At 33.5% G+C, this 27,409-nt stretch overlaps 1 protein-coding gene across 10 annotated transcripts in view; it reads left to right on the top strand.

Annotated features, from left to right (window-relative positions):
- ARHGAP28 (Rho GTPase activating protein 28) overlaps positions 1-27,409 on the top strand; it is a 202,496-nt gene that overhangs the window by 98,862 nt on the left and 76,225 nt on the right. For 8 of the 10 annotated variants that reach the window (XM_016120960.2, XM_016120963.2, XM_036229871.1 and 5 more), the window contains 2 exons: positions 20,400-20,602; positions 25,619-25,836. In XM_016120960.2, coding sequence (XP_015976446.1) covers positions 20,434-20,602; positions 25,619-25,836 — 387 coding nt within the window. In that variant the 5' untranslated portion in view covers positions 20,400-20,433. Of the gene's footprint in view, positions 1-8,124; positions 8,471-20,399; positions 20,603-25,618; positions 25,837-27,409 lie in introns of those variants that run through there. The other 2 variants (XM_016120950.2, XM_036229869.1) reach the window with 2 other exon arrangements.

Genomic DNA, 27,409 nt, shown 5'->3' with positions numbered 1-27,409 from the left:
TTTTCCAAAACCTATTTCTTTAATACAACATTTACTTAAGAAAGGATTTCTACATATACCTACAATTCATCCATCTTTATACATTTAATATTTACTCATATGAAGCAGACATCATGCCAGGATCTGTATTCTGTAGGATTTTCTACATAGGTGATCATATTATTGGCATATAAAGATAGTTGCCTTCTCTCTTTGCAATCTGGATGCCTTTTCTCTCTTTTTCTGGCCTGATTGCACTGGTTAGAATCTCCAGTACAATCTTGAATAAAAGTGGTGAGAGCCATCATCCAAGTCTTGTTTTTGATCTTTGGAGGAAAGCACTCAGCCTTTCACCGTTAAATATGATTTTAGCTATTTTTCCTAGATGCCCTTACAACTTGAGGCAGTTCTCTTCTATTTTTAATTGGCTGAGAATTTATTTTTTTTACAGGAAAAGATCCTGGATTTTGCCAGATACCTTTTTTTGCATCTATTACAAATATCATGCAGTTATTTTTTACTGTTAATATGATGACCGATATGATGATGACTATGTGTGATGAATTAAATGAATAACAATTTTCAAATGTTAAATCATCCTTGATATCTCAGGATGAACCCACTTGGTCATTATATATTGTCCTTTTTATATATTCTTGGATTTAATTTGCTAAAATTTGTTAAGAATATATGCATCTAGATATGTAGGGAGCATTGGTCTGTGATTTTTCTTTTCTTGTGGTATCTATCTCATTCTGGTATTTGGGTAGTTCTGACCTCATAGAGTAAGTTAGTAATTGTTTCTACCTCTTTAATTTTCTGGAAATGGTTGTGTAGAATGAGTATTATTTCTTCTTTAAAGGCTATGTGGAATTCTCTGGTGAATCCATCTGGGCTTGGAATATGTTTTTGTGGAAAAGTGTTTACGAATTTGATTTCTTTAGTAGATATAAGGCTATTCAGGTTATCTCTTTCTTCTTGAGTGAGCTTTGGTAGGTTATATCTTAAAAGAAATTTGTCCTTATTTCTAAGTTGTTGAAGTTATTAGTTTAAAGTTATTTATAATATTCATATATTACATTTTAATATCTATAAAATGTGTAGTGATGTCACCCCTTTCATTCCTGATATTGTTAATTTGTGTCTTTTCTCTTTTTTACTAATCTATTTGGATAGAGGTTTATAATTTTATTGAACAAACATTTGGTTTCATTGATTTGCTCTATTTTCTGTTTTCTATTTCATCACTTATAGTTCTGATATTTGTCATTTTCTGTTTTTTTCTTTGGGTTTAATTTACTCTTTTTCTAGTTTCTTAAAGTGGAAGCTGAAACTATGAGTTGGATAGCTTTCATCTCTTTTGTAAGTATGGGTGTTTAGTGTTATAAATTTCCCTCTAAACACTGCTTTAGCGGTATCCCACAACTTTTGTGATGCTGTGTTTTTAATACTTTTATACTTTATAGTTTCATCTTGCTTTCTCTTTGACCCATTGGTTATTTAGAAGTATACTCTTTAGTTTTGAAATTTTCTAGGGTTTTCTACATATATTTTTGTTATAAATTTTTTCACTTAATTCATTTGTAGTTAAAGAACATGTTTCTATGTCTTGAATTCTTTTAAATTTATTGACAGTTGTTTATAGATCAAATATTACCTATATTGGTAATGGTATGTGTACACTTGAAAATAATATATATTGTACTACTGGTATTGAAGTGTTTTATAAATGTCAAGTAAGTTGTCTTTTATGTACTTACTGATTTACTCTCTACTTGTTCTGTAAATTGTTGAAGAAAGGGTTCTGAAATCTCTTACTACAATTGTAGTTTTTGTCTATTTTTCCTTGCTGTTCTGTCAGTTTTTGCTCTATGTTTTTTGAAGCTCTGTTATTAGATACATAAAAGTTTAAGGCTGTTATTTCTTCCTCATTGACATTTTTGTTATTATAAAATGATTTCATTAATCTTTAGTAATAATTTTTGCTCTATAATCAACTTTTTCTGGTATTGATATAGCCATCGAACTTTCATTAATTTTTTTAGCATGGCATTTTTTTGTATGTCTTTTTACTTTTAACCTGTTTATCCTTACATTTAAAGTAAATTTTTTGTCAATGGTGTTTTTTGTGTGTGTGTCTTGCTTTTTAAAACTAATCTAACAAGCTGCTTTTTTTATTGGGAAATTTAAACTAGATATATTTTAATGTAATATGATTGGGTGTAAATTTACTATTTTTATATAGGTTTTGTATTTGTCTTTTTTATCCTCTTTTTTTCCTCCTTTTTGGGGTTTATTTTGGATAAATTGAGTAATTTTTACTAAATAGCTCTTTATTGTGTTAATTTAATGATTGCTTTAAGCTACATATTATAATTTTTAACTTATAGTCTACTATCAATATATTTTTATTTAATACATATGATAGAGTAATATTAATATTATTAATATGGAATAATATTCTTTTATTTTTGTTTTAAACAATCAGTCTTTAAAGGAAACTGAAGTAACAATATAAAAGTTTCATATTTACCCCTGTATTTGCCGTTTTTTATGCTCTTCATTCCTTTCTTTAGATCCATATTCCTATCTGGTATCATTTTTCTTCTGCTTAAAGGATTTCCTTATAGAAAAGTTTTGTTGCTAATAAATCTTTTATCTTTTATGTCTGAAAAACACCTTTATTTCCCTTTTATTTCTGAAAGATATTTTCACTGAATATATAATTCTAGGTCGATAGTTTTTTCTTTAAGTATTTAAAAGGTATTGCTCTGCTATTTTTTGGATCTCTGTTACTGATATGAAATCTGCTGATATCTTTTTTTCTGTTCTTCTGTTCATGATATTTTTGTGTTTTACTCTGAATGATTTTAAGATTTTTTTTAACAATTCAATTCAATTATGATGTGCCACAGTATAGTCTTCTATGTGTTTCTTATGCTTTGAATTTATTGAGTTCCTTGGATCTATGGCTTTAGAGTTTTCATCAAATTTGGACATTCTGTTTGGGTCTTTTTAAAATCTTCCATGAAGTTACTTAAGATGTCAGTTTTTCCTCTAGCTTCTTCAACATACCAGATAAAGTAGTAATGACTGTTTTAGTGTCCTTATTAATTCTCTCATTGTCATTTCATTGTCTCTATGTCATTTTTAGGTCTGTGTGTATTGACTGAGTTTTCTCCTCATTACAGGCCATATTCTCTTGCTTGCCTAGTGATTTTTTATTGGAATTAATTTTGTGAATTTTATCTCAATATTTTTATATTTCTATAATTTTTTTTTCCTGGGACTTGAAACCTATTGTGTCTTACTTTTAAGATTTGTTGGGTGGGATTAGAGTAGCATTAGTCTAAAAAAGAGTTTTCCTACTCTAAGGTAAAATGTTACTGAATAGTCTATCCAAGATTCTGTAAACTATGAGTTTTTCCACTTTGGCTACTGGGAACACAAACTATTTCTGGCCCTCTGTAATTCTTGGGTATACTTTTCTCTAAATCTTTTGGTGATTTCCCCTGGCCTGGCATAATTTCTGTTAATGAATTTGCTGATCAGTATAAAGCTGAAGACTTGAAGAGGATCCCCTAAGGATCTCCACAGTTGTCTCTTTGGCGATCTCTCATCTTCATTACTTTTCTCTGCGAGTTCCATTGCATCCTTGAGTTCCAGCTCTATCTACTAAACTCAGAGACCAGCAGGCTCAGCTGATTTCTCTATCCTTGCACCATTTCCCTGTCCCTGGAAGTTCTCTTTAGGCCTGAAGCTGGAGCGATTGTAAGACCCTGTTTGTTTGCTTTCTGCCTCTCAAAGATCACTGTTTTTAATTTCCTGACATTCAATATGTCTATAATTGTTTAATGTATTTCGTATGTCGTTTTCTTCTTTATTTCAGGCAGGAAGTAAATCTGGTTCCTGTTACTTCATCTTGGCTGAAAGTTGACACATTTATTAGACCACCTGACATCCTCCTATTGGTTCACAGAGGCTCTCTTTATTATTTTTTTTTTTCACTCTCTTCTCTCTGTGTGCTTCTGTTTGTGCTATTTCGATTGGTGTGTCTACAAGCTTACCAATCTTTTTATCTCTGGGGTCTAATCTATTGTTAATTCCACCCAGTGAATGTTTTATTTCACATATTGTATTTCTATGTATAGAAATTTTATATTTTATAACTTATATTTCTTTTTTATGATCATGTTTTATTTTAAGCCCTTATTTATTTTGAATATTGTTATTACAGCTGTTTTAACATTTTTTCTGCTAATTCCATCATCTCTGTGTCATTCTACTAACTGGTTTTCTTCTAGGTATGAGTCACTTTCCTTCATTATATATCTATTAATTTACATCAGATACTTAAAGTTGTGAATTTTAGGTTGTGGATTGGTAGATTTTGTAGTATTTATTGTTGTATTTTTTAAAAGAGTTTACAGATTTAATTTGGCAAACGTTTATTTGTGGATTTTTAGGAGGGATAAGTGCATTCTAGAGTAACATCTAGCTAGGGTAAATTTAACCTTACCAGTAAGGCATGAAACATCTAAGGTTTCTACTGTATGCTTTATGCATTCAGCCACATCTCTTTAGCTGGTACAGTCTGTTATTCTTTCACAATTGGAAGCAAAAGTTCACCTGATATGTTTTAAATAATACACACATTCCTGGCCCTTTGTGAGCACTGGAGGTTTTTGTTTTTTTTTTTTTTTTTTTTTTTTTTTTTTTTTTTTTGGATTATAGGTCTCTGATTATATTCCTAGGATTTAATTTTTACCTGCTTTTGTAAAGATTCAACATATGTCGCCTTGATGGCTATTCAGCCAAAGAGTTAAGGTGCTGTATGCTAATTTCTGGATCAGTTTTATTTCATAGATCTTGCCTTTCTGGTGATCTGACCAGCAAATTTTAGCTGACCCTGCTTTCCTGAGCTTTGATATTTGCTCCTTTTCCTCAGTGAGATGACTTGGTTCTGTTCAGGATGTTGGGTTCTGTTCAGGATCTATTTCTCTGTGCTCTATAAGTTGCCTCCATGTCCATTGGAAATCTTTCACCTCATTTCTTTCTCTCTGATGTCACAGTTTTGCACAGTTTTGCATTGTTAAATTTAAAACCAGTTGCTTTATTTGTACAGTTTTCTAGTTGGTAATAATGAGAGGGTAATTCTGAACCCTGTTGTTCTAATGGTTGGAAACAGAAGAACATTTCTGAATTTTTAGTTTTACATCTGCATACATGATTATATGCAGTATTTATTTTAGATCCTTTTACCTTTATTAGAATGAAAGCTTAATTAAGGCTAGGCCTTTTTGTTTATTTTGTATCTCTAGTACCTAGGACAGTGCCTGCCACCTGAATCTCAGCCAGAACTAATAGATACTCAGTAAATATTTATTAAATTATTCATCATTATCAATATATTGTAGGAGGTAAGTTTCTTCAGAAATACATTTTTATTCTTCTTTTTGTACATGTTTCATAATTCACCTTCACCTCCAGATCACCTTCAGTTTAAATTCATAGTTGTAGATACTTTGCATAAATCTAGTTTTCTCTTTTCTGCTACCAAGCCAAAATTATGGCTGATTATTAAGAACGTTGGAGCTGAATCGAGGAAATATTTGAGTTTAATGGCCTATATATTCATGTGAATTCTAAAGCATTCACATACAAATTATTTTACTTCTTTTATGAAGATACCAATAAGTGCATTGATAGAAATATGCTCAAAATTCCATCAGCCCACATTAAGAAGAATGCAGAATAGGTTTGGGGAGTTCTTTTCTTCAGGAGAGGCCACCTAAAATGTATCTTAAATTAAGTCCGGAGTGGGAGGAAAGATTCCAAGCATAGGGAAGACATGAGCAAAAGCACCCAGTCCTTAATCTGTAGGATGTGTGGATGAGGACATATGAAGTCTCATTGCAACATCCAGATATACGTGTCCAGTGGGTTGTTGGGTGAGTCTGAGAGAGTAGATAAGAATGTGGAGGTTGGAGATAGGTTAAAGATAAATTCTGACATAGGAAGAGCTTTTGTGGGAGTGTCTATATAGGTATGTAAAGTACGAAGAGCTGTGTGCTAAAAATGGAACCTCGAGACACCAACATATATAGAGATTGGTGGGTAAAGAGGATTCAGAACGTAGACAAAGAAGCACCGGTCAGAGAGGTTTAATAAGAGAGAGAGAGAGTAATCTCTTACAAGAGATAAAATTTTGTTTCTCAAAGTCTGACTCACAAAAAGTGGCACTAGAATTACTTAGAGTAGGCATAGGGATGGGGCTTATAAAAATACACATACTCAGGTCTCTTCTAAAATCTTCTGGTTTGAAATTTCTGTGAATAGGACCCAAAGAATGCATTTTATAAAAGTTCTCTTAAGAAATTTTCAGCAAAATAAATTTATGAGCCACTGGAGTAGAGTTTTAAGAAGGAACACTCATCTACTCAGTCAAATACATAAGAAAGTACTATTCCAATTGGACTGAAGAAGTATCCACAGTGTCTGCCAATTCAAAGGATATCCTGGATCCTGAATTTTCTTGCTGCTACAACTTAAGATCACCTTTTGCCAGTTTTCTCCAAAATTTATTAATATGTTAATATGATAAATACTCATTGAATGGATGAATAAATCTTCTTAAAATATTCTGAATATTATTAATAACTAATTTAGTAGATAAGGGAGAAGAAAAGCTTAGGGAAAGGAGGGAGAGGAGCAAGAACCATCTTTGAACCAGCATTGAGTTTACAGATTATCAGGAACACAACTCAAAGGTAGAAATGGACCTAGCCTCCATTCCTTTGCAAAGTCTATTCAGTTTGTATAGTAAACATTTTCTAAGGATTTATGTAGTAGTCCCTTAATTTCTGTCTATTGAGTACATCCAAATTATACTCCCTAGTAAAATAGAGTTTACCTTTCCGTGTTATGTTCAGGAGTACAGAGGTATATAGGAGAGGCTCAGGGAGCGTTCACTATTCTTCCAGACTTTTTAACACTATAGATATATTTTTTTCTATTACAATGTATTTATTTGTATGCCTTCTTCTATCTAGGATAATAAAGCCAATAATTTGTGTGTGTGTGTGTGAAATAGCAGTATCTCTCACAAGTTACTCAAATAGCCATAAGTAATATTCACAACCTTTCAATTCTTCATTAATGAATTGATATAAATCCACATTTACCAAAATTTAAGAAATTATTTTTTGTAAAATATGGGATTTTAAAAGTTTGACTAGAGACTGATATTTTCCTAGAATAATTTTATAAAATAAATAAATGGGAAACTCTTAGTCATTTAGTAGAGTTCAGGGTCAATGTATGTAGTTGTATAGGTCATTTATTGAATAAGAATGCCAAGAGGTCAAATGCTATTCAACCTTGCTTCATTAGCAAAACCACATTTTCCCAGAGAGAGAACAGCCTTTATTGAATTGATACAAATGTGCTACATTGACTAGGAGCCCTAGTAGAATTTCATTTTACAACTCTACTGAAATACAGATATTCTGTTAAACAAAAGCTGGGTAATTTTTGCTTTAAATAAGGAGCTTTTCCTTGAGAAATGAAAGCAAAAATGGAAACTCTCTTGCCTATTCATCAAATTTTAAAAAGCCAAAATATTAAGTGGCAATTTCATTTATAAACAAATGAAAATAACTGCAGTGAAATACAAGACCTAACTCCTTTGCATTATTCGTATTTTAAAAAATGGATGGAAGCTCAGTGGATTTGCTCACAACAGAGTCTATTCAAGGAATTAGTGATTATCATAATTAATACCAGCCAATCGTAAAGAAAGAAGATAACATTACTGACAAATGAGTGGACAGGAAGCCTTAGAGGAGGGAAAACATCCTGGTTGGGTTACTCCTCTTAGAAAGAAAAAGCTTCAGCTTAGTAAGATGGTAAAAAAGAAGTCACTCTCCATTCCCCATGGCATAAACTATTGATCAGGGCTTATAGCTGCCTGTCTGCTGTTAGAGATTAGATACTGAACTACTTAAGCCATTCATCTCAACCCTGGGGGAGCTTCAGAGTTATTGGCAACAGAAGCTCCCACTACAGGAAGTGTCAGCCAGTAAAAAAAAAAAAAATAAAATAGTTATTTGATTCTCTTTTGATGGAATTTACACCTCTTGTCGTTCCAGAGTTCACATTTAACATGGGCATTCATGTTACTGGTCTTTGTCATCCTGTGAGAGGGACTTTAAGGACTCTGATTCCTACAGTTGTTCTTGTAGCCTTTTTAAAGTGTGAAGTGCTCTGACTGCTGGCTCTTATGTTTGCACGTGGAATTTATCCGATGATGAACAGGGTTTTGAGTAAATTGGAGATGGTAGAGGATTAATTTAAAATGCCTTCAGTTGGATTGTTACTGATGTTATCAACAGCAAGTAATAATAAAAATATGAATTTAGAATTTATTATTTTATTTTTAAACTGGCTGTGATGCTTGGGAAATGTCTTTACATGCCACAAGGAAAGCTGAGTAAGTTGAAAGTCTTAGTTTCTACTTCCTTGAATGGTTTTAAAATTGAAGACATGAATTATTGATACTATATCACGAAACTAATTATACTAATATGCCAACCAATGGATAAATTAAAAATATGATTTATGTTTAATAGTGCTCATATAGTCCTTTTAGATCAGACATATGAGTTGCTTTTTAACGTGTGATATCTGTCTATATTTTGTATACAACTTATATAGCCAGTGTATTTAGTCTGCTACACTTGCCAATTTTATTAATTCACTTTCAGATTTTTAAAGAACTTTTTTTTTTAACATCTTCATCTTATTGGATATGTTTGCATATAGCTCTCTTTGTTATTTAATAAAAACTTTGACTCAGGACATAATTCTCAACATATTTTATAATAGAAATATGACCCACTTGATAACATGTTTTTTCATGTCCTTTTCAGAAATACATTAAGAGAAATAAAAAAGGTTAATCTATAACATAAAAATTTATGTGAATGATTAAAGAATATAAAGTATAAATGGATCAGGAGACTGGTGATCAGGGGGAAAAGATCATGGGATTAGGCATCAGGAGACCAAGTTTGGTATTCTAGTTCGCAGTAATTAACTGTGTGATCTTGAACGAGTTACTTGACCTCTCTGAGTTTCATTTTTCTTATCCGTAAAATGTGATGATTTCTTTCAGCATTTCTCAAATTCCTTTTCAGCTTTCTAAGTTTAATTAATTATGGCTTTCCAATTTAAAGTTGTATGGAAGTTAGGAAGCAGCCTTCTTAAGTGAGCTGATGACAACAAATAGAACACAAGATAATTGCTGTTCAGGTGGACTCTATAGAATTAAAACCATCTTGGAGTGAGTCTGGGTGTGAAAAAATTATATTGTGAAAGAAGAGAAATCAAAGGATGTTGGTAATTATTCATTCAAATAGTCAACTCACTTCTGTATAATTTAACAAATTGGATTTATATTTCACTTTGGATTTTAAACTGAAAAATTTAAAGCTGAGCTGATGCTAGTGCCCCATGAGGAAGAAGGCCAGTCACACTCCAGGAAAGTCTTGTCAGGATAGATCACAGAGCTCTTTAAGGTCCATCTACATGAGAATGACCATGGGACACAAGGCAGAGATGGCCTGATAATCTCTTTGCTCTTGTTTGTGATTTTGTTCAGCTATTATTGAGTTTTTGGAGATGAAGAAGGGCAAGGGACAAAAGAAATTAAAAATCAGTATAAGGATACAGTAGAATAAGGTTCTCACAGTTTGTGGCTGAGCATTAATGACTGGGTAATAATAATGATAAACAGATCAGAGATGTGGAGGAAACAGGTTACATGGTTGAATTCCAGCAAGTCATTACAGCACTAGAGAGGCAGACAGAGAGCTGAGAAACCAAGGCAGACCCTCAAATGACACCAGAATGGAGGACTCTCCTGGTTAATTACTTTGAAACTCACATACATCAATGTCGGCCAAGGAGGCCCCTTAAAATCACCTTTAAAAAAAGAGTAATTTCAGAAGCACAAAACATATAGATCAAGACTTTTATAGTAACATGTTTCTAAATGGATAAAGGTTAAAATTCTATTAGAGTAAGAGAAAGCAGCTTTTTGCTCACATCCTATTTTATAGATTCCTTCCTAGGCATCTCCTAATTGAATAAAAAGTATGAACCTCTGAGCAATGATGACGTGTCACCAAACTAGTTTTCCACTCATAATTTTAACTCTATCTTTGAGGATAAGGTCATGAGTTACTTGTAGGATTGACTGAGCTTCACCAAAAATCAATATATACACCAAGCTCACAAGCCGCATATTAGTTTTATACAGAAAGAACATAAAACGTTCAGACTTGGCGATTTCCTTTGCCTGCAAAGCAGACATTTTAGCCTATCACTTGTTTAAATGATTATTAGTTGAACAGTTAAGACCATTTCCCTCATATGACTTATCCTTTGCTCAAAGCGGCAACTAGCCATTTGTGGAAGAATCTTTCCATCTTTCTAAATCCATGCTCTTTTTGAAAATTTGATTCTTTCTTGCTTTTTCCTGTTATTGAAATCCCAAAGCACTTGTAAAAAATGGATTTAAATTTTTTAGAGCAGTTTTAAATTTACAACAAATTGAAGGGAAGGTCCAGATATTTCCCATGGCCCAGCCCTTGCAGAGCCTCCCCCATTAGCAACATCTTCCATCAGAGTGGTACATTTGTTACAGTTGATGAACCTACACTGACATACCATCGTCACCCAAAGTCCACAGTTTACAGTATGGTTCACTCTTGGTGTTGTACATTCTGTGGGTTTGGACAAATGTATATTGACATGTATCAAACAGAATAGTTTCACTGCCCTAAATTTTTCTGTGCTCTTCCTGTTAAATCTGCTGTCTCCTCTCCCACCACTCCCTGCACCTCCTGAGCTTTTACTTTCTCCATAGCTTTGCCTTCTCCAGAATGTCATATGGTGGGAATCATATGTAGTATATAACCTTTTCACATTGGCTTCTTTCACTTAGTAATATGCATTTATGTTTCCTCCATGTCTTTGCATGGCCTGATAGTTCATTTCTTTTTAGCTCTGAATAATATTTTATTGGCTGGATATACCACAGTTTATCCATTCACCTACTGAATATCTTGGTTGCTCTCAAGTTTTGCCAGTTATGAATAAAGCTGCTTTAAATATTGTGTGCAGGTTTTTGTGTGGACCTAAGTTTTCAACTCCTTTGGACAAATACTAAGGAGAGTGTTTGCTGAATTGTATAGTAAGGGTATGTTTAGTTTTGTACGGAACTGCCAAACTCTTCCAAAGTGGCTGTACCATTTTACATTTCCACCAGCAATGAACAGGAATGCCTCTTGCTCTAAATTCTCACCACTGTTTGGTGGTGTCAGTGTCAAAGCACTTTTAATTATCAAAGTCTTCAAAGAATTAAAGGTAATTTTTTTTGTTACTATAGTGTTATTGAAATATATTTCACATAACATAAAATTCGCCCCTTTAATGTGTATAATTCAGTGGTTTTTAGTATCTTCACAAAGTTGGGATATCATAACCATTAATTCCAGAATGTGTTCAGCTCCAAAAAGAAGCTCCATAACCATTAGAGGCACTCTGCATTTTCCCCTTCCTTCAGTCAAAGTAGGGAAAATTAAGAAACAAATTATATTTTGATTTTGTTATTTGTGTGTGTGTATACACAAACATGTAATTGATGTATTTTAAACATGGATTCTGTTAATGACTTTTTCTTTGGTAGATCAATAGACAGACATAACTTAGATTCGAGTCAAGCATGTAGAGTTACTTTACTTTCATAGATAGAAATACAGAAAACATGCTGTCCTTCCCCCATCCCCCAGGAAAAGATTATGTTATTCTCTTTTACAAAAGATCTTGTCACCCCATTTGAGCCTCCTTGTTTGTAAATCGCCGGGGTTGGGTATATAATGGTTTGAAGTTTTTCTTTCCTCCATTGCCACGTTCCCCATTCCTAGCACAGTGCTCTTTACTCAGAGGTGATACATAGATGCATAAGAATTTAATTGCTGGTGTGAACTTCAGTTGCTCAAAATCCGGCTTTCAGAACCATATAGAATATTCCTTGTTGAGTGACTGAGATTAGTGCTGTTTTGAGCCTCCATCTAATCTACGAACACATTTTTCTGTATACTTTACTGCCAACAGAGAGGTTTACCTTCTGATGAAATAGCTTCATCAGCTTTCTCCTTGTTCGTTAAGAGGAATGAGGCCAGTAAAGGAACAGAAAATTGGGATGACAGGAGGAGAATGAGAGGACACTAGAACGATATTGCAAGACAGAGTCAGGGAGCCTGAGAAAGAAAATGGGAACCTCCTCTTTTTCTGGCTTCTATTACTCTGAAACTATAGCTTCCTCTTATCACCATTGCCTTTCAAGTAAGTGCTTTTCGCAAGATATCCAAGCTGAGCTTGTTTATATACATGTTAAAATCCAAAGATTACTGAGAAGCCAGAGAGAGCATAAAAACAAGGGATTTGTCCTCTTCCTTTATCTGAAAGGCTTCTCGAGGAAGCTAAGAAAGCAAACAGCTGCATTACTGGGATTCTGCCCAGAGTCTGTCCCAAAGTGAGTGATTTGTCTTGCAAGAGCCTTGCTCTAAAGACTCATTGTGGTCAGTACCCAAGACTGTTCCTCTAGATGGCCTCACTCTTCTGGTACCAGCATCATTCAAAGACAACGACAATGAGGAATTAAGTCCTTTTCTTCTTTCAGATAGGGAAGGGGGAAATTTTTGAATTTAGGTATATTCTTCCCCAAACTCTTGGAATATGTTGAATTTGAGAATGATGTGAAGATATTCCCCATATATTTAGGCAGGTATATCTTCAGCAGGAATGAAGTTTAATTCCATAGTATAGTGATCAAGACCGGACCAAGACATGGGGTTAGGCTAATAATTTGGCAGTCTTTAAAACTGGAAATTATTATGTTAGACCCCACCTTCTTTAAGAGGCAGGTTATCGACTGTTTATTCTTACTTAAGGTAAAGAGGATATCTTATCTCACCCAACCCAAATGACCTATTAAAATATTCCTTCCAATTATATCAGGAATGATTTTGGCTACAAGTAACAGTAACAATAAATATTAGAGTAGTCTTTAAAAATAGGAGTTCATTTTTCTCATACTTCTGGGTGTTCAGCAATAGCCAGCATTTGATATTATTTCTGATACTCAAGGCTAATAACTATAATTTCCCTGGCTTTTCTTCGTGGTTGCAAGATGACTGTTGAAGCATCAGTCATTTTGTCCACATTTCAATAAGGGAGAAGGAGGCAGAGAAGGGAATAGCACCTATATGAGAAAAAAAGAAAGATTTCACTGAAACCATGGAGGGAAATTTTCCTATGTGACTTTGACATGCAGATGGGCACTTTTGAACCAAGGGAACTGGGGAAACGAACCTTCAGAATGGGGTTGGGTCTGAGAGGAGTTCTGATAGATCCAGTTTTATTAATCACATTACATTTCTAGTGATATTTTAATGCCCTGTGATACTCTAGCACTCATTATAGCCTGACCCTAAATCTAGCTATGAGCATGCTAACAAATTAAATTATAGTAATCACTTACCACATGGGTTTACTATGTGCCATGCATTTTACATATATTAATTCACTTAATTCTTATAATAACCCCATGAAATGTTTGTGGTTAAGGTTTCTATTTTATAGACTTAGAAATGGAAGCACAGAGGTTTAATAGCTTGCTCAAGGTCATAGATCTAAGAAGTGGCAGAGCCCACATTTAAAACTGGACTAGCTGACTTTAAAGTTTTTCCTCTAGATCAGTATATTATTTTCCTTCTCTGGTATAAAAATATATATAGCTATACATGGATATACAAATATCTGAGGGGACTTTTAAAATTAAGAAAGATTACTGCAAGGATGGCATTCGGACAGGACTGAAAAGGTTTTAATTTGTATCCTGGCTCCTCTGTCACTAGCATTCATTCAGAAAATATTTCCAAGTTCCTATCATTTGCCAGATACTGTGTAAGTAAGACAGTCATGGTTCCTCTTTATTCAAGTGGGAAAAAAGTAGTTCCAAAAAATTGAAGTGAGTGAATAAATAAATAGTATATTGTTGCTAAATGAGAAGAAGGAAATGCAGAAAGCTGAGCTTGTAGATAACTGGAGGAATGCTATGTTAGGATGGCCAGGAAGAGATTCCCCAAGGAGGTGACATTTAGGTTGGGAGCTGAATGATGAGAGGTATCTTGCAATGGAAAAAGTAGGAGACTGTTCCAGACAGAAAAACAAACAAATAAGAATATAAAAGAAAATTTCTTAAGGGAAGAAAGAACTTAGCTCTTAAGAAATTGAGAAAAGATTACTATGCCTATCTCTAATGCCAGGGAGAATGATATAAGGTGAGACTCCATAAGTTACAGGACAGAACATGCTGGGCCACGAAGTCGAAGAAAAGGCTTTTCATTTTATTACAATTGCAATGGGATGTGTACCCACTTTAGTCTGGGTAACTGTTTCCATTGTTGTATAATGAGATATATAATACTGGCTTTAACTACTTCATGAGGTTAATGTAAGTATCAAGTGAGGTAATGTGTGTGAGAGTAACTTTTTATATGTAAAATTCTCTATAACATAAGAGATAATAAAGGTGCATAAAGTATTTCTTATCAAGAGATATGTCTTTTAAAAATATTGTTTGGAAAATACTCAGACCAGTTGAACTTGTGGTTTAGAGCAAGTGGTGTTTAAGCAAGTAGAATGTTTTAAAAATTGACTTATTTACAATGTTCTGTGGGAGTTCCATTTCCTTGTAAGACATAAACTAGGTTGTAGCAGACTATATTTCCCACTGTAACAACTAGAGAATAAGGGATACATGTTAAAATCATGTGTTTAAAAGAAAAAAGAAAAAAACTTTACTAGAGAGCTGTGGACACAAAGAAGTCTAAAGGAGCTAAATTCCAGGGTGAGCAGAGGCAGTGGTCATTTCCCTTCATGGGAAGGTGTCTCCCTGAGTCTGCAGTGCTGGACAGAAGTTCTCACCTGCATAGGCAGAGGGACTCTGCAGGGGCGAGGAGGCACCAATGGAGCTGTTAATGACTACCTGCACTGACTCAACAGATAAGAATTTGTAGGAGCACCAAATGCAGAGCTAGTTCTCCACACTTGGCAGTTCTCCTTTTGGGATTTTTGCTGAGAGTCCAGCAATACAGGAGGCTTAGGGCTGAGCTCTAAAGCAGAGAGAGATTTCTATAGTCCCATGGTGTTTATCCCAAAACCCTACCAGAGGGAGGGACCTTTATAATTCATGAAGGACAGATCTTCCCCTTGAAGCATTTGAAACTGGAGGTGACCTAAAATTTATTAAAATTGCAGCCCTACCTAGACCTAGCTCAATTCTTCATTGGATTGAATTGATATCTTCCTCACTTCAAGTACCAGACAAAGGAAAAGCCTTGTCTCTCTGGGGGAAATTATTATTTGCTCCAGTTTTCTAGAGTTCTTTTAAAAACAATGTCTGTCATACAACAAAAAATTAAGCAGTTTGTAAAGAAAAAAGAAAATGTGATTCATGAACAATTGACTTTTTAAAAATTAATAGCAAACACATTGAAGGCACAGATGTTGGCATTAAGAGACAAGAACTTTCAAATAAAGAAATCAGAGGAAAAGTGGATAAAAAGATGAATAATGTCAACATATAAGTAGAATCTCTAAAAAGAAATGATTGGCATTTTTGATATGGAAAACAATATCAGAATTTAAGCATTCACTGGATGAACATAGTAGCAGACTAGACACAAAGAAGAAAGGAAAAGTGAAACAAAAACAGGGCAGTAGAAACTCTCTAAACTGAAACACAGAAAAAGAATGGGAAAAAGTTAAAGCAGATTGTGAGGGACATTTGGGATAATATAAAATGGCTTAACAGCCATGTTACTGGAGTTTCAGAGGAAGAGGATAGAGAGAATGGGATGGAAGAAATATTTCAAGAAAAAATGGATAAGAATATACCAAAATTGATAAAAGATTCTAGAAACTCAGTAAACCTCAAGAAGAATAAATGCAAATAAAACTACAGTCTAGGCATATCATAATTAAACTGCTAAAAACTAAGGATAAAGAGAAAATGTATTAAAAGCAGCTAGAGAAAAAAAGACATTATATTTAGAAGAACACCCATAAGAATTATAATTGACTTCTTGTCTTATCGGAATCAAGAGTCTAGAGGCAATGGAATTAGATCTTTAAAAGGATTTTGAAAACAACAACAAAACTATCAGCCTAAATTTCTATAACCAGTGAACATATTTATTAAAAACGTATTATTGACACTTAAGAAAGAAACCTGAGGGAATTTGTTGCTGACAGATCCTCAGTACAAGAAATGGTAAGGAAAGAAAGGAGTGCTATAGGAAGTTCTTAAAGCTGAAGAGAAATGATTTGTCATGAATATAGGAGCATGCGGGAAGGAATAAAGAGCATCAGAAAGAATAAATATAAAAGACTATTTGATTTTTAAAAAGATGATTAACTTTTTGACAGCAACAACAATAATAACTTGTGGAATGTAAACATCATGACAGTAGTAATTTAAAGAGTAGAGGGAGAATTATACTCTTGTAAGATATTTACATTGTATGAAGTTGTAAAATACTAATATAAGGCAGAGAGTAATAAGTTATAGGTCTGTAGTAATTATTAAAATATAAGTTATCTTTTAAAATAATGGAGGGAAGATAAAATAATAACTTTTTTAAAAATGCCACTATGAATTTATGGTAATTACTGTGCACTTAAAATCTAATTTTAAACCTAATTGTGATTTCCCAACAAAAGTTGCTATGTAATACAATTGCATTGTTTTTTATGTAGTGTTTTCCTGTTATTGTTTTGAAATAAAAATATACAAACAGCTGGTGAAGCCTAAGCTCTATTAACCCCAGTATGGTAAGGTGTGCAGCTACAAATCAAGGCTCATCAAAGTGTTGGATGAGTCTGAAGGTCATGATTATGTAATGCTTCAAGAATGGAAGGTCATAGTCCCTACTCCACCCTACGATAATGGGAAAATATTTGAATTCCTAACTAAAAAAATGAGAATTTTTTAAAATGTGTTTGTCCCCAAAGTGCTGACTGACTTGCCAAAAAAGAAGAGTTGATCATTGCAATTAAAGGTTTAGGTGGATTGTCTCAGATGAAACCACTGTGTCACTCATATGCTCTTTTTCATATCCGATGCCCTTGTCCTCAGTAGTTTTATGATGATCTTTTCTCAGAGATTCATCAGTGTACCTTTTGTATGAGTAAGAAACCGTGGACTATAACTGAAATTATCATTATAACCCTAATGTATCTGCTCCTCATCTTCTAAGATTCACTTATTATTTTCCAAATTTATCACTTCTTCAAACATTTTAAGTGTTTGGCTATATCTGCATTTTGCTTGATTTCTAAGATAAATTATGCTACTCCATGTAGCCATAGAGATGATATCTTTGTATAGACATGGAAAAGATGTCTATGACACGTTTTTGAGTGTGGAAGACAGAACAGCTTATAGGGCAATGTTGATGTGATGCAAATGGGAAGGGAATACCTTCAATTTCTGCTTTATACAATTGTGTATTTAAACTTTTACACTTGTTAATATACTGTATTATAATTTTAAAAAACATGGTCCATGTCTACTGTTAAGACTACATTTTTTTCAAGTCAATCATATTTATTTTTTTAAATAAACCTAAAAAATTTAGAACTAGAGAAAGTTTGGGGTATCTATAAACTTTTCTGAATATGGTTACAGGGAGGACAGTAGGCTGTGTGAACAGTGGTAATTAATTATAGTTTTTTGAGAAAGATATTTATATATTAGTACTCTATGAATTTATTAGATTTTCAGTATTGGTCTTATAACAGAAGGGAAAAGGCTTTAAAAGCCTAAAATAATAAGAGAAGCAACGATTGTCTTTGATAACTGTCAGTTTCATCTGCATTTCACTTACTAGAATGTGTCTTGTCAAACTACAAAGAATTCGGTGAAAAACTCTTATCTCCCAATTATCAAACAAAGCTGCCTGAAATTATCACACAGCACAGCATATAAAAATGAAAGTGAATATTTTTTTTTCTGAAGTGCTTTGATTTTTAAAAATAAATTGGTTAACTTGCTCCAGCTAATACTTAAAACTAGGACGACTTTCAGTCTGGTACTATGAAAAGATCAATGATAAAAATTTCTAGAAATTTATACTAAAAGTTATTTAAAAATCTAGATTCCTAGAGGTATAGACTATATGAGAAAATGGATTTTTTTTTCTTATTTCCCATTGTTTTTGTACTTTGATGAATATCAGTGTGCTATACTTACGCTGTAGGGCATGACTAAATTTGGTAGCAATCTATAGCTGCTCTGCATATCAAATTTAATTGTCTTAAGTGAATCATAATGCCCACGGTTGGACGCTTCTATGTCATAGCTCTGGTTACCTCTTTTCATCTGGGAGGTTTTTCTTGTTTTTGTTTTGTTTTGTTTTGTTTTGGTTGAGGTGAATGAAACAGTCTGAAACCACATATTGGTCAAGAGGTAGTCTCAGCTTTTTGGTTCTTATAAGGACAATAAGAGAAGATTTTACTGCATAAAATAACTCAAATACTTTTCATGATCAAGGCCTGGAATGTTCGAGTTGATCAAACATCCTGCTCCTAAGAAATGTAGCATTTGTTAATAAAATCATGGAAATCAAATATTAAAATTTTTTTCTAGCTTCATTGAGATATCATTGACATATAACATTGTGTAAATGTGAGGTGTACAACATGATGATTTGATACACATAGAGATTGTGAAATGATTGCCACAATAAAGTTAGTTAATCTATCCATTACCTTACATATAAGTATTTTTATTTTTACGTCATCAAAATCTATCAGAATTCCAGCATTTTGGCATATCTCCTCTACTGTGTCTCTTGATTTTTAAACTAACATTTGTTGAACGTTTTCATGTTCCAAATGCTTTACATGTGCTAATTTGTTTAGTTCTTGCAGCAGCCCCACGAGGACTGTGACCCATGAAACTGCTCCATGTTCAGCCATTTGTCTCCTAGATTAATGGTGGTCCTATTGGCCAGTCGAAGGGCCTCCACTGCCCTTCTCTGTGGTTGGACTCTTGCATTGGTGGTGATCTAGTTCTTCCTAGACTGACTGACCATGGGTCTCTGTGCTCCTACTTAATGCCTCACTTTACCCATCCTAATAAACAGTTTTCCATTGAATATTATAAATTATTTCCTCTCACTATCTCATCTCAAAAGCCAACTTAAAAAAATTTTTTTCAATTCAAAAAAAATTCTGGTAAAATATGCATAAGATAAAATTTACCATCTTAACCATTTTTAAGCATATAGATTAGGTACATTCATTCACATTGTTGTGCAAATGTCTCCACCATCCAGCCCCAGAACCCATTTCATCTTGTGAAACTAAAACTCTGTATCCATTAAATAGCAACTGACATTTCCTCCTCCCCTTTGCCCCAAGCAATCACCATTCTATTTTCCGTTTCTATTAATTTGATTATTCTAGGTACCTCATATAAGTGGAACCACACAGTATTTGTTTTATTGTACCTGGCCTATTTCACTTAGCATAATGTCTTTACATTTCACCCATGTTGTAGTGTGTATCAGAATTTCTTCCTTTTTAAGGCTGAATAATATTTCTTTGTATGTACTATATACCACATTTTGTTTATCCATTCATTTGTTGATAGGTATTTGAGTTGTTTCTACTTTGTGGCTTTTGTGAATAATGCTACTCGGAACATGAACATACAAAAATCTCTTCAAGACCTTGCCCTCAATTCTTTTGGGTATATACCTAGAAGTGGAATTGCTGGATCATATACAATTCTGTGTTCAATTTTTAAAGAACTTCCATACTGTTTACCACAGCAGCTATACCATTTTATGTTTCCATCAACAGTGCACAGGGGTTCCAGTTTCTCCACATCCTCAACACTTGTTTTCTGAGGGGGGGGTGTGAGAGAGAGACCACCCTAATGGGTGTGAGCAGCTGACTTTTTACACCCATCTCTGTCTTTATCTTACTTTACAGGGACAAACTTTTACTATATATGTTTTGACTAATACAAATAACTGCTACTTTATGAGTATGTGAATATTATAAAAAGTATTTTTGTGGTAATTTCTATATGGCCATAGAGTCATTATGAATTATAGAGAATAAAAAAGAAGGGCCACCACTGAGTGGAGATTATTCCCTCAAGTACCTCTCTAACACACTAACTCCATTTCTGTATTGATTTTAAACTTAAATTGAATTTCATGATTTATGACATAAAAGACACTGATATTCCTTCACAAATATTATTCTTTCCTTAGAAAATCCATTCCTCGCTGCCGAAGAATTAACAGGATGCTCTCCAATGAATCCTTACATTCTCCTGCATGTAGCCGCTCCAACTCACAAGCTTCTATAGACAGTGCCTCCATGGAGGATTTCTGGCGGGAAATAGAAAGTATTAAAGAGAACAGCATGGGGGGACAGGAAGAGCAGACGCCAACCGAGGTCAAGCCTGTTGATGGTAAGGTGCTAGATTTGTTTTCCCATGTGCTGACTGTCTTTGTATGTTCTCTCTTATTCTGTCAGCAGGTATAAATTATCCTATTAGTAATTTAACAAATGAGTTAGTAGAATTAGGCATATCAGCCACCTGTTTCCACCAATTTGTATCTACTGGACTGGCTCAGGATGGCTTCTCTCCAAGGCAACATAATCTGAAGGAGGGCTGTCAACAAAATCAGAATTAATCCCTTACATATTGCTACTTAGGGATGTTGTGCTTAGCTATTAATTTCATTTATTATCATCTAGCAGACTGAGTATTCTAATTTTGATGGCTTTTACATTTGTATGTCTGTATACTTGACTATTACAGAGAGAAAAAGACAGAGAGAGAGAAAGAAAGAAACAGGGAAAAAGGGATGGGGAGAGGCATAGGAAGAGAAAAAGGAAAAAAAAATTGCCAGTATTATTTTGGAGAAAAAAAATCTTTGACTTTGAAGCACTTATTGGTATTAATGTATTTAGAATGTATTGTTTTATATTATGCATGCAAAATAAAAGCCATGTAAAATATACTAGTTTTCAGTAAAACGAAACAGAAGAAGATTGAGAACCAAATACATTTAAAAATAATGAACGTATAATTGTCTTTAGTTTTCAAAAAGAGAAAAATTACTCATTTGGGATTAAAAGCATGAGTTATTTCCTTCATGTCCTACCTATGAACAAGTAACTACAGAAGACAGCCAAGAATGACTGAAGGTAGTTTATTAAGTGTACACGTAAGAATATTTTCATTAGTCAGTGATACACATGTGTATGTACTTAATTGTGTATGTACAATGTGTATGTATTTGTATTACATACATACACATATCTATCTGTAATCAAAGATATTGAAATATATCAATTCACAGCTTACCTTCAATTTCAATCTAATACCACTAAGTTCATTATACTTTTCTCCCTTAAAATATTTGTAACTCCTTTTTTAGTGAGAAAACTGGCTTCCATTATCTTAAATATGTATACGTATTTGATCAATACCCCCTGTACATTCACAGTTTCACTCTACCTCTCATGGTTGCCCTTCTCATCTCACTTGGGTTCCAATATCCTCACCTAGACTACACGTCTGCATAGATGTCTGCCTTGCTGTGCTCCAACTAATGGCTTTATGCTTTAGGATTAATTTTGTGGAGAAGAAAAAAGTAGCCATCGTCTTTAAATTAATATTCACATATCTGATATTTCTACTGCTTTGTTTTTACATATACAATATTCATAGTTTTTCACTTTAGCCTAAAGAGTTCCCCTTAGCATATCTTACAGAGCAAGTTTGTGGTGATAAATTCTTCTGATTTTTATTCATCCAATAATGACTTTATTTCGCTTTCATTCTTGAAGGAGAATTTTGCTGGGTATATAATTATTGGTTGACAGGGTCTTTTTTTTTCTTTCAGGATTTTAAAGATATTATCTTACTGTCTTTTGACCTCCATTGTTTCTGATCAAGAATCAATGTATTTATATTGTTGTTTTTATGTAATGTGTTGTCTTCCTCTGACTATATTCAGATTTTCTTTCTACTTTTGCTTTTAAACAGTTTGACTCTAAAAAGGCTAACTGCAGGTTTTTTTTTTTTAAGTAGTTACCTTCTCAGTGTTAGCATCTTTTCAGCATATTTTGGAAACTTAGACATTATTTCTTCAATTATTCTTTTTTGCACCACCCTCTCTCTTCTCTGAAACTTCACCTACACATATCTTACAGGACTTAACATTTCCCAAAGATTAGTGGGGCTCTGTTTTAAATGTTCAAAAATATTTTTTTTGTCTTTCACATTGGATGCTTTATGTTGATTTTTTCAAGTTTACCAGCCCTTTCTTTTAAAGTTTCTAATATGCTGTTAGGCCCTCCCAGCAAATTTTTTATTTAATATATTTTAATTTTCAGTTCCATAATTTACATTTTAGTTATTTTAGTTTTCTTTACACTTTTCATTTCTTTGCTGAAATTTTTTGTGCACTCATCATGAGTATCTTTTCTTTTAAGTCCTTGAGCATACATATAATAGCTGCTTTAAAGTCCTTGTCTAACGTCAGAGTCATCTCAGAGTCCCTTTCTATTGACTACATTTTCTCTTGATAGATTAATCCATTTTTTAAAATTTTTTATTATATCAGATGTTATAACATTTTTGTTAATGTAATTATATTGTAGCATTATTGATAAGTTTCAGAGACTGTATTCTATTATATACCTCTGAAGGGAGTTAATTTTAGTTCTAGTAGTTAACTTGACTCATACTCCCAAGTCTGTTGTTCCTGCTCTATGTAGCATCTATAACCTTGGCCATTTATTTTAGCCTTCTAGTTGCTGTTTTTCAGTGGTATGCTTGGTGTCTACCATTCATTCACCTTTTTAGTTCAAGGTTTAGTCATGGATTTGATCAGAATTTATGCACATATTTTGAAGCGCTTTCCTAGGTGGCTTCCTCCTAACAGGATTATGTTCCTCACTTTTCAGCTATTCTGGTAATTTCATGCTCTGTGCACTGGCTACTCAGATAAATCTATGGTTTTCTGTTTGAGTTCTAGCCACTCAGTACTGTAGGAACTGGAAAATGACCTCAACTGTAAAGTTGCATAAATCTCACCCAGTGCATTTTCTTTTATCAAAATTTAATTGTTTTTCACTTCCTGCCTGCACTTGGTTCCTTTCCATTACCTTCAAGTAGTTATTTTTATGTACTTAATTCAGAGTTCAAAGTTATTATGCATAGGACTATTTTTTCTACACAAGCTATTCTACCTTCTCTAGATTTTATTCCCTTTTTAATATGGTTCCCCAACAAAGTTACTAATGTGGTAGATTAGTACAGAATGATACATATGTGAGCTTTATGCACTTTTAAAATTTGCTGTTCTATATTCATTATTTTCTGAATTATTAGAAAAGTTCCTTAATTTTCTATTTCAGTTGAAAGTTAGTTAATTCATATATGTGTACCTGTTTTATGTAGACACTACGCAAGATTTTGGAATTCTTTCATGGAGTTTGTAATTTAGTGGAAAACAAAGAAATCAGTGAAATAATATAACCAAACATATTTTTTTAGGAAACATTATGTTAAGGCAAAAGAAACAGCATTATTTGGATAGATAGCGATAGTACCTGACCTTGTCTGAGGGATTCAGGAAAAACGACTTACGTTATTGAGGAAGGAATTAGTAAAATTAGATCTGAAAAGTTGAATGGCCAGTATAGGGGGTCATATAGAAGGATGGACATGTCCAAAGGAGCTTTATAACAAAAATAGATTATGGTGTTTTTGAGGAACCAGAAGTAGGCTAGTATTGCTCAAGAAGAGAAGGTGAGAGAATATGGTACAAGCTGTAGTCAGAAAGGTAAGCAGCTTCATATATATAGTTCATGTTAAGGATTTATTCTTAATTCTGTGAGCAAGGGAAAATTGTGGCATTTTCTAAGAAAGGGGTATTGAGTTTATATTTGTATTTCGAATGGATTAATTTAGTTACAATATGGAAAATGGATTGGAAGGGGAATGAAGAATGGGAAGAACTATTGGGAGGCTATTGCAGCAGTTCAGGTGCGAAACGATGGTGACTTGGACCCAGGGCCATAGCAGAAGAGATAAAAAAAAAAAAAACGTGGAAATTTTTGAGAAATAATAAGGCGGTAATATCAAAGAGATTCAGTAATATATTGGATTTGACATGTAAAAAACGGGATGTCAGTAATGTCTCCTGGGTTACTTGCTTGCCAAATTAGGTGGAAAGTGGATTTTGTTTACTAAAATATAGAATTCTGAAAGAGGCCTAGAGTTGGGAATGAAAAATATGTATTCAAGTTTGAACATGTTGAATTTGATATGTGATAGAGCTAAGTAGATACTGAGTAGGCAGCTGGAGCTGGATATTCCAAAGAATGTTTTATGTTCAAGTTATACATTTGGCAACTTGAGTAATGAGCACAGGATTTCGTTTTCATAATTCAGCAAACAGGAGCAACATTGATCTCTTCTATAAAGACATTTCTTTACTGTGGAAGATATATATTCTACATATTCTACAGTTTGAGTCCAAGAATTTAGATTATCCTTAATCCTAGTATATGTTAACTCAGTAACCTTATCAATTACTCTTTACTCTTACTCTTTCTTACAGAACCGTAGGGGAAAAAATCCAATTTTTAAAACTAATATTAAGATATATTTGTAAATTCTGTCTTTAAAAATGAAAATCTTATCTAAGGCTTAAGGAAAGGAAGGCTTCCAAGTCATAACTCACTAATTTAAAAGGTTTATTTTAGATTAGGGCTGCTAAACTTTGGTTCACCTTTGCATTTTCTGTTAAAGGACAATTTATAAAGCAAATGAACAACAAAAAAGCAAGAAAGTAAATAAAAGATTTTTCTAGCTAAGAAAGTGAACCTGTACAGCATAGTAGAAGGCTTTGTTCATATAAGAATGATGCAATAATGTAAGCAGAATCGAAGACTCCTAGACTGATATTTTGATCGGCTATTTACAAATCAGTCTAATCTGTTCTTTAGACAAACCTCATTCAGGAATGCCTGTTTAGCCTAGTTCCCAGAAATGTATTTGCAGTGGATTTTCTGTTACAAAGTATTATTCTGAATTCCTTATTATTTTTGTACATGTAATTTATGGTAGCAAATGATTCTTATTATGAATTTTACATTTTTAAATTGTCTTCTAAAAAAAGAAAAGATTACTTAATGTTCAGAATGAGAAAAGTGAGAGATCTCTGTTGAACACATACTCTATACTGGGTTCTTTGCCATCTGTCATAAACCTGACTTACTTTAAAAATACTATGCTGACTTTTCATTTATTCTTATAGTCCTTTTTCATAATTTGGAAAAAAGGACAGTCTTAATATGTTTACTGGTATTTCTTACCCACTGATATGCACAGACTTACAGATATACACACTGTCCAATCAGACAGAGAATGTTCTAACCTTCTCTTGGTCACATTATTTCATAGAAGGAGAACTTGAAGCAGAATGGTTGCAAGATGTCGGTTTATCAGCCCTGATCTCCGGTGATGAAGAGGAGAATGGCAAAGCCTTGCTTTCCACATTGACTCGAACCCAAGCAGCTGCAGTGAAAAAGAGATATAATACTTATACTCAAACTATGAGAAAAAAGAACAAGCAATCTGTCAGGGATGTCAGAGATATATTTGGAGTCAGCGAACCTTCTGTAAGTAATGAACATGGCTCAAAAGTTTTGGTTTGATGGCGGGCAGGGGTTCGGAGGAGGTGAAAATGGAAAATAAGTATCAGAAAAGCCCAGTCACCCTTTAGATTTTAGAGGAAACTGAAGCAGACAACACAGTACAAAATTTTACAGATTTGAAACTTAAGTGATCATTCCTTATCTACCATACAGCAATCTCCCCCAATAATAAATTTATTTACTTCTTTTGAAGTTGTAGAATAACTGTTTGGCAATGGAGCAAGTCTTTGTGGATAGAATACACAGAGCCTTTACTTAAATCTAAGTACTGAATGGAAAGTCTGTGAACAGGCACAGGAAATCCTGGGAAAGTGGCCCCAGTATTAAAAGCAAGTCCAGGTGGTTCATTTTAAATAGGGTCAGGGATGGGAAAGTTGATAGGGTAGCTGTTACATTCAAATTAATTAAAATGGTAAAAGGTAAAAAGTGAACATTAATCAAATAAGAGAAAGAATGATTCATAAAAAGCATAAGAGAAGCATCACATGTTTTGTAAGGAATGGCCGATTGAAATTCCAGCCTACCTTTAGCAGTTCCACAGCCACAATTTTGCTTCTGAGGCTATTGGTCATGTTCTCCTATTTCTGTGTTTGTTTTATAGCTAGCTCTACCTTACAACTCATTCACTCATTCACTGCATCACTGCAATGTTGTGTTGCATAATTGCATCGTTGATACAACAGGTAGTAATGGATACATTGTCTGTACAAGATCCTATATTAAATTCTCTGTAGATAGGGTTCTTGGGACTTTGGGAGTAATTAGTGTAGTAAAAGGAAACTCAATATTCTGCTACAATTACAAATAAAGTTGCTTAAGGTGAGTTAATCACACTGTTTTGGATTTTTCATATCTTTAATTATAATATCAATAATTACATAAATTCAAACTTCAAGGATATTGGGTAGCAAGCATGGTTTAAGATAGTCTTCAACTTGAGCTACTTTAGGCTGTAAGTCATATCTTCTCTTATATATATTAATCACATTGGGTAGTTGTGGAGACAGCTCACCTTTGCATTTGTGCTAATAATGTCCTTGAATAGCACTCCTTTAGAACATGCTATAGTGATGGAAATGATCTATTTCTGTGCTGTCCAATATTGTAGACCATAGTCACATGAAGCTAGTGCGAATAAAAAGCTGAACTTTTAATTTTATTGAATCTTAATTAATTTAAATCTAAATAGTTACATGTTGCTGCAGCTAATGCATTGAACAGCACAGTTCTAGAATCTTCTGCTGTATATAATGATATACCTTGAGGTAAGTGCATTTTGAGTTCCAAATCCTATGTCTTTCTGGACAGTGAGATTTTGTGCATCTGTAATTGAATAAAGGTGATACCCACAGCTTGAGGCAAGTGTTCCAGCCACAGATTCCTGGCCAAGATGCTTATCAAGGGAAAGGTTTACCCTTCTGGTTTAAATTCCCTGGGTCATTTTTCAGTTATCTCCCAGATCATCTTTACAAAGTCCTAAGAATTTGGCCTATATGCTTCCTTTCCCACTTCTATTTCCAGCAACTTTTTAGACCAA

The sequence above is a fragment of the Rousettus aegyptiacus genome, unplaced genomic scaffold (assembly GCF_014176215.1).
Source record: "Rousettus aegyptiacus isolate mRouAeg1 unplaced genomic scaffold, mRouAeg1.p scaffold_m13_p_12, whole genome shotgun sequence".
In the NCBI taxonomy this organism is placed as follows: Eukaryota; Metazoa; Chordata; class Mammalia; order Chiroptera; family Pteropodidae; genus Rousettus; species Rousettus aegyptiacus.
Note: the sequence above shows the minus strand (reverse complement) of the source record. Positions and strands in the feature narration are given on the sequence as shown.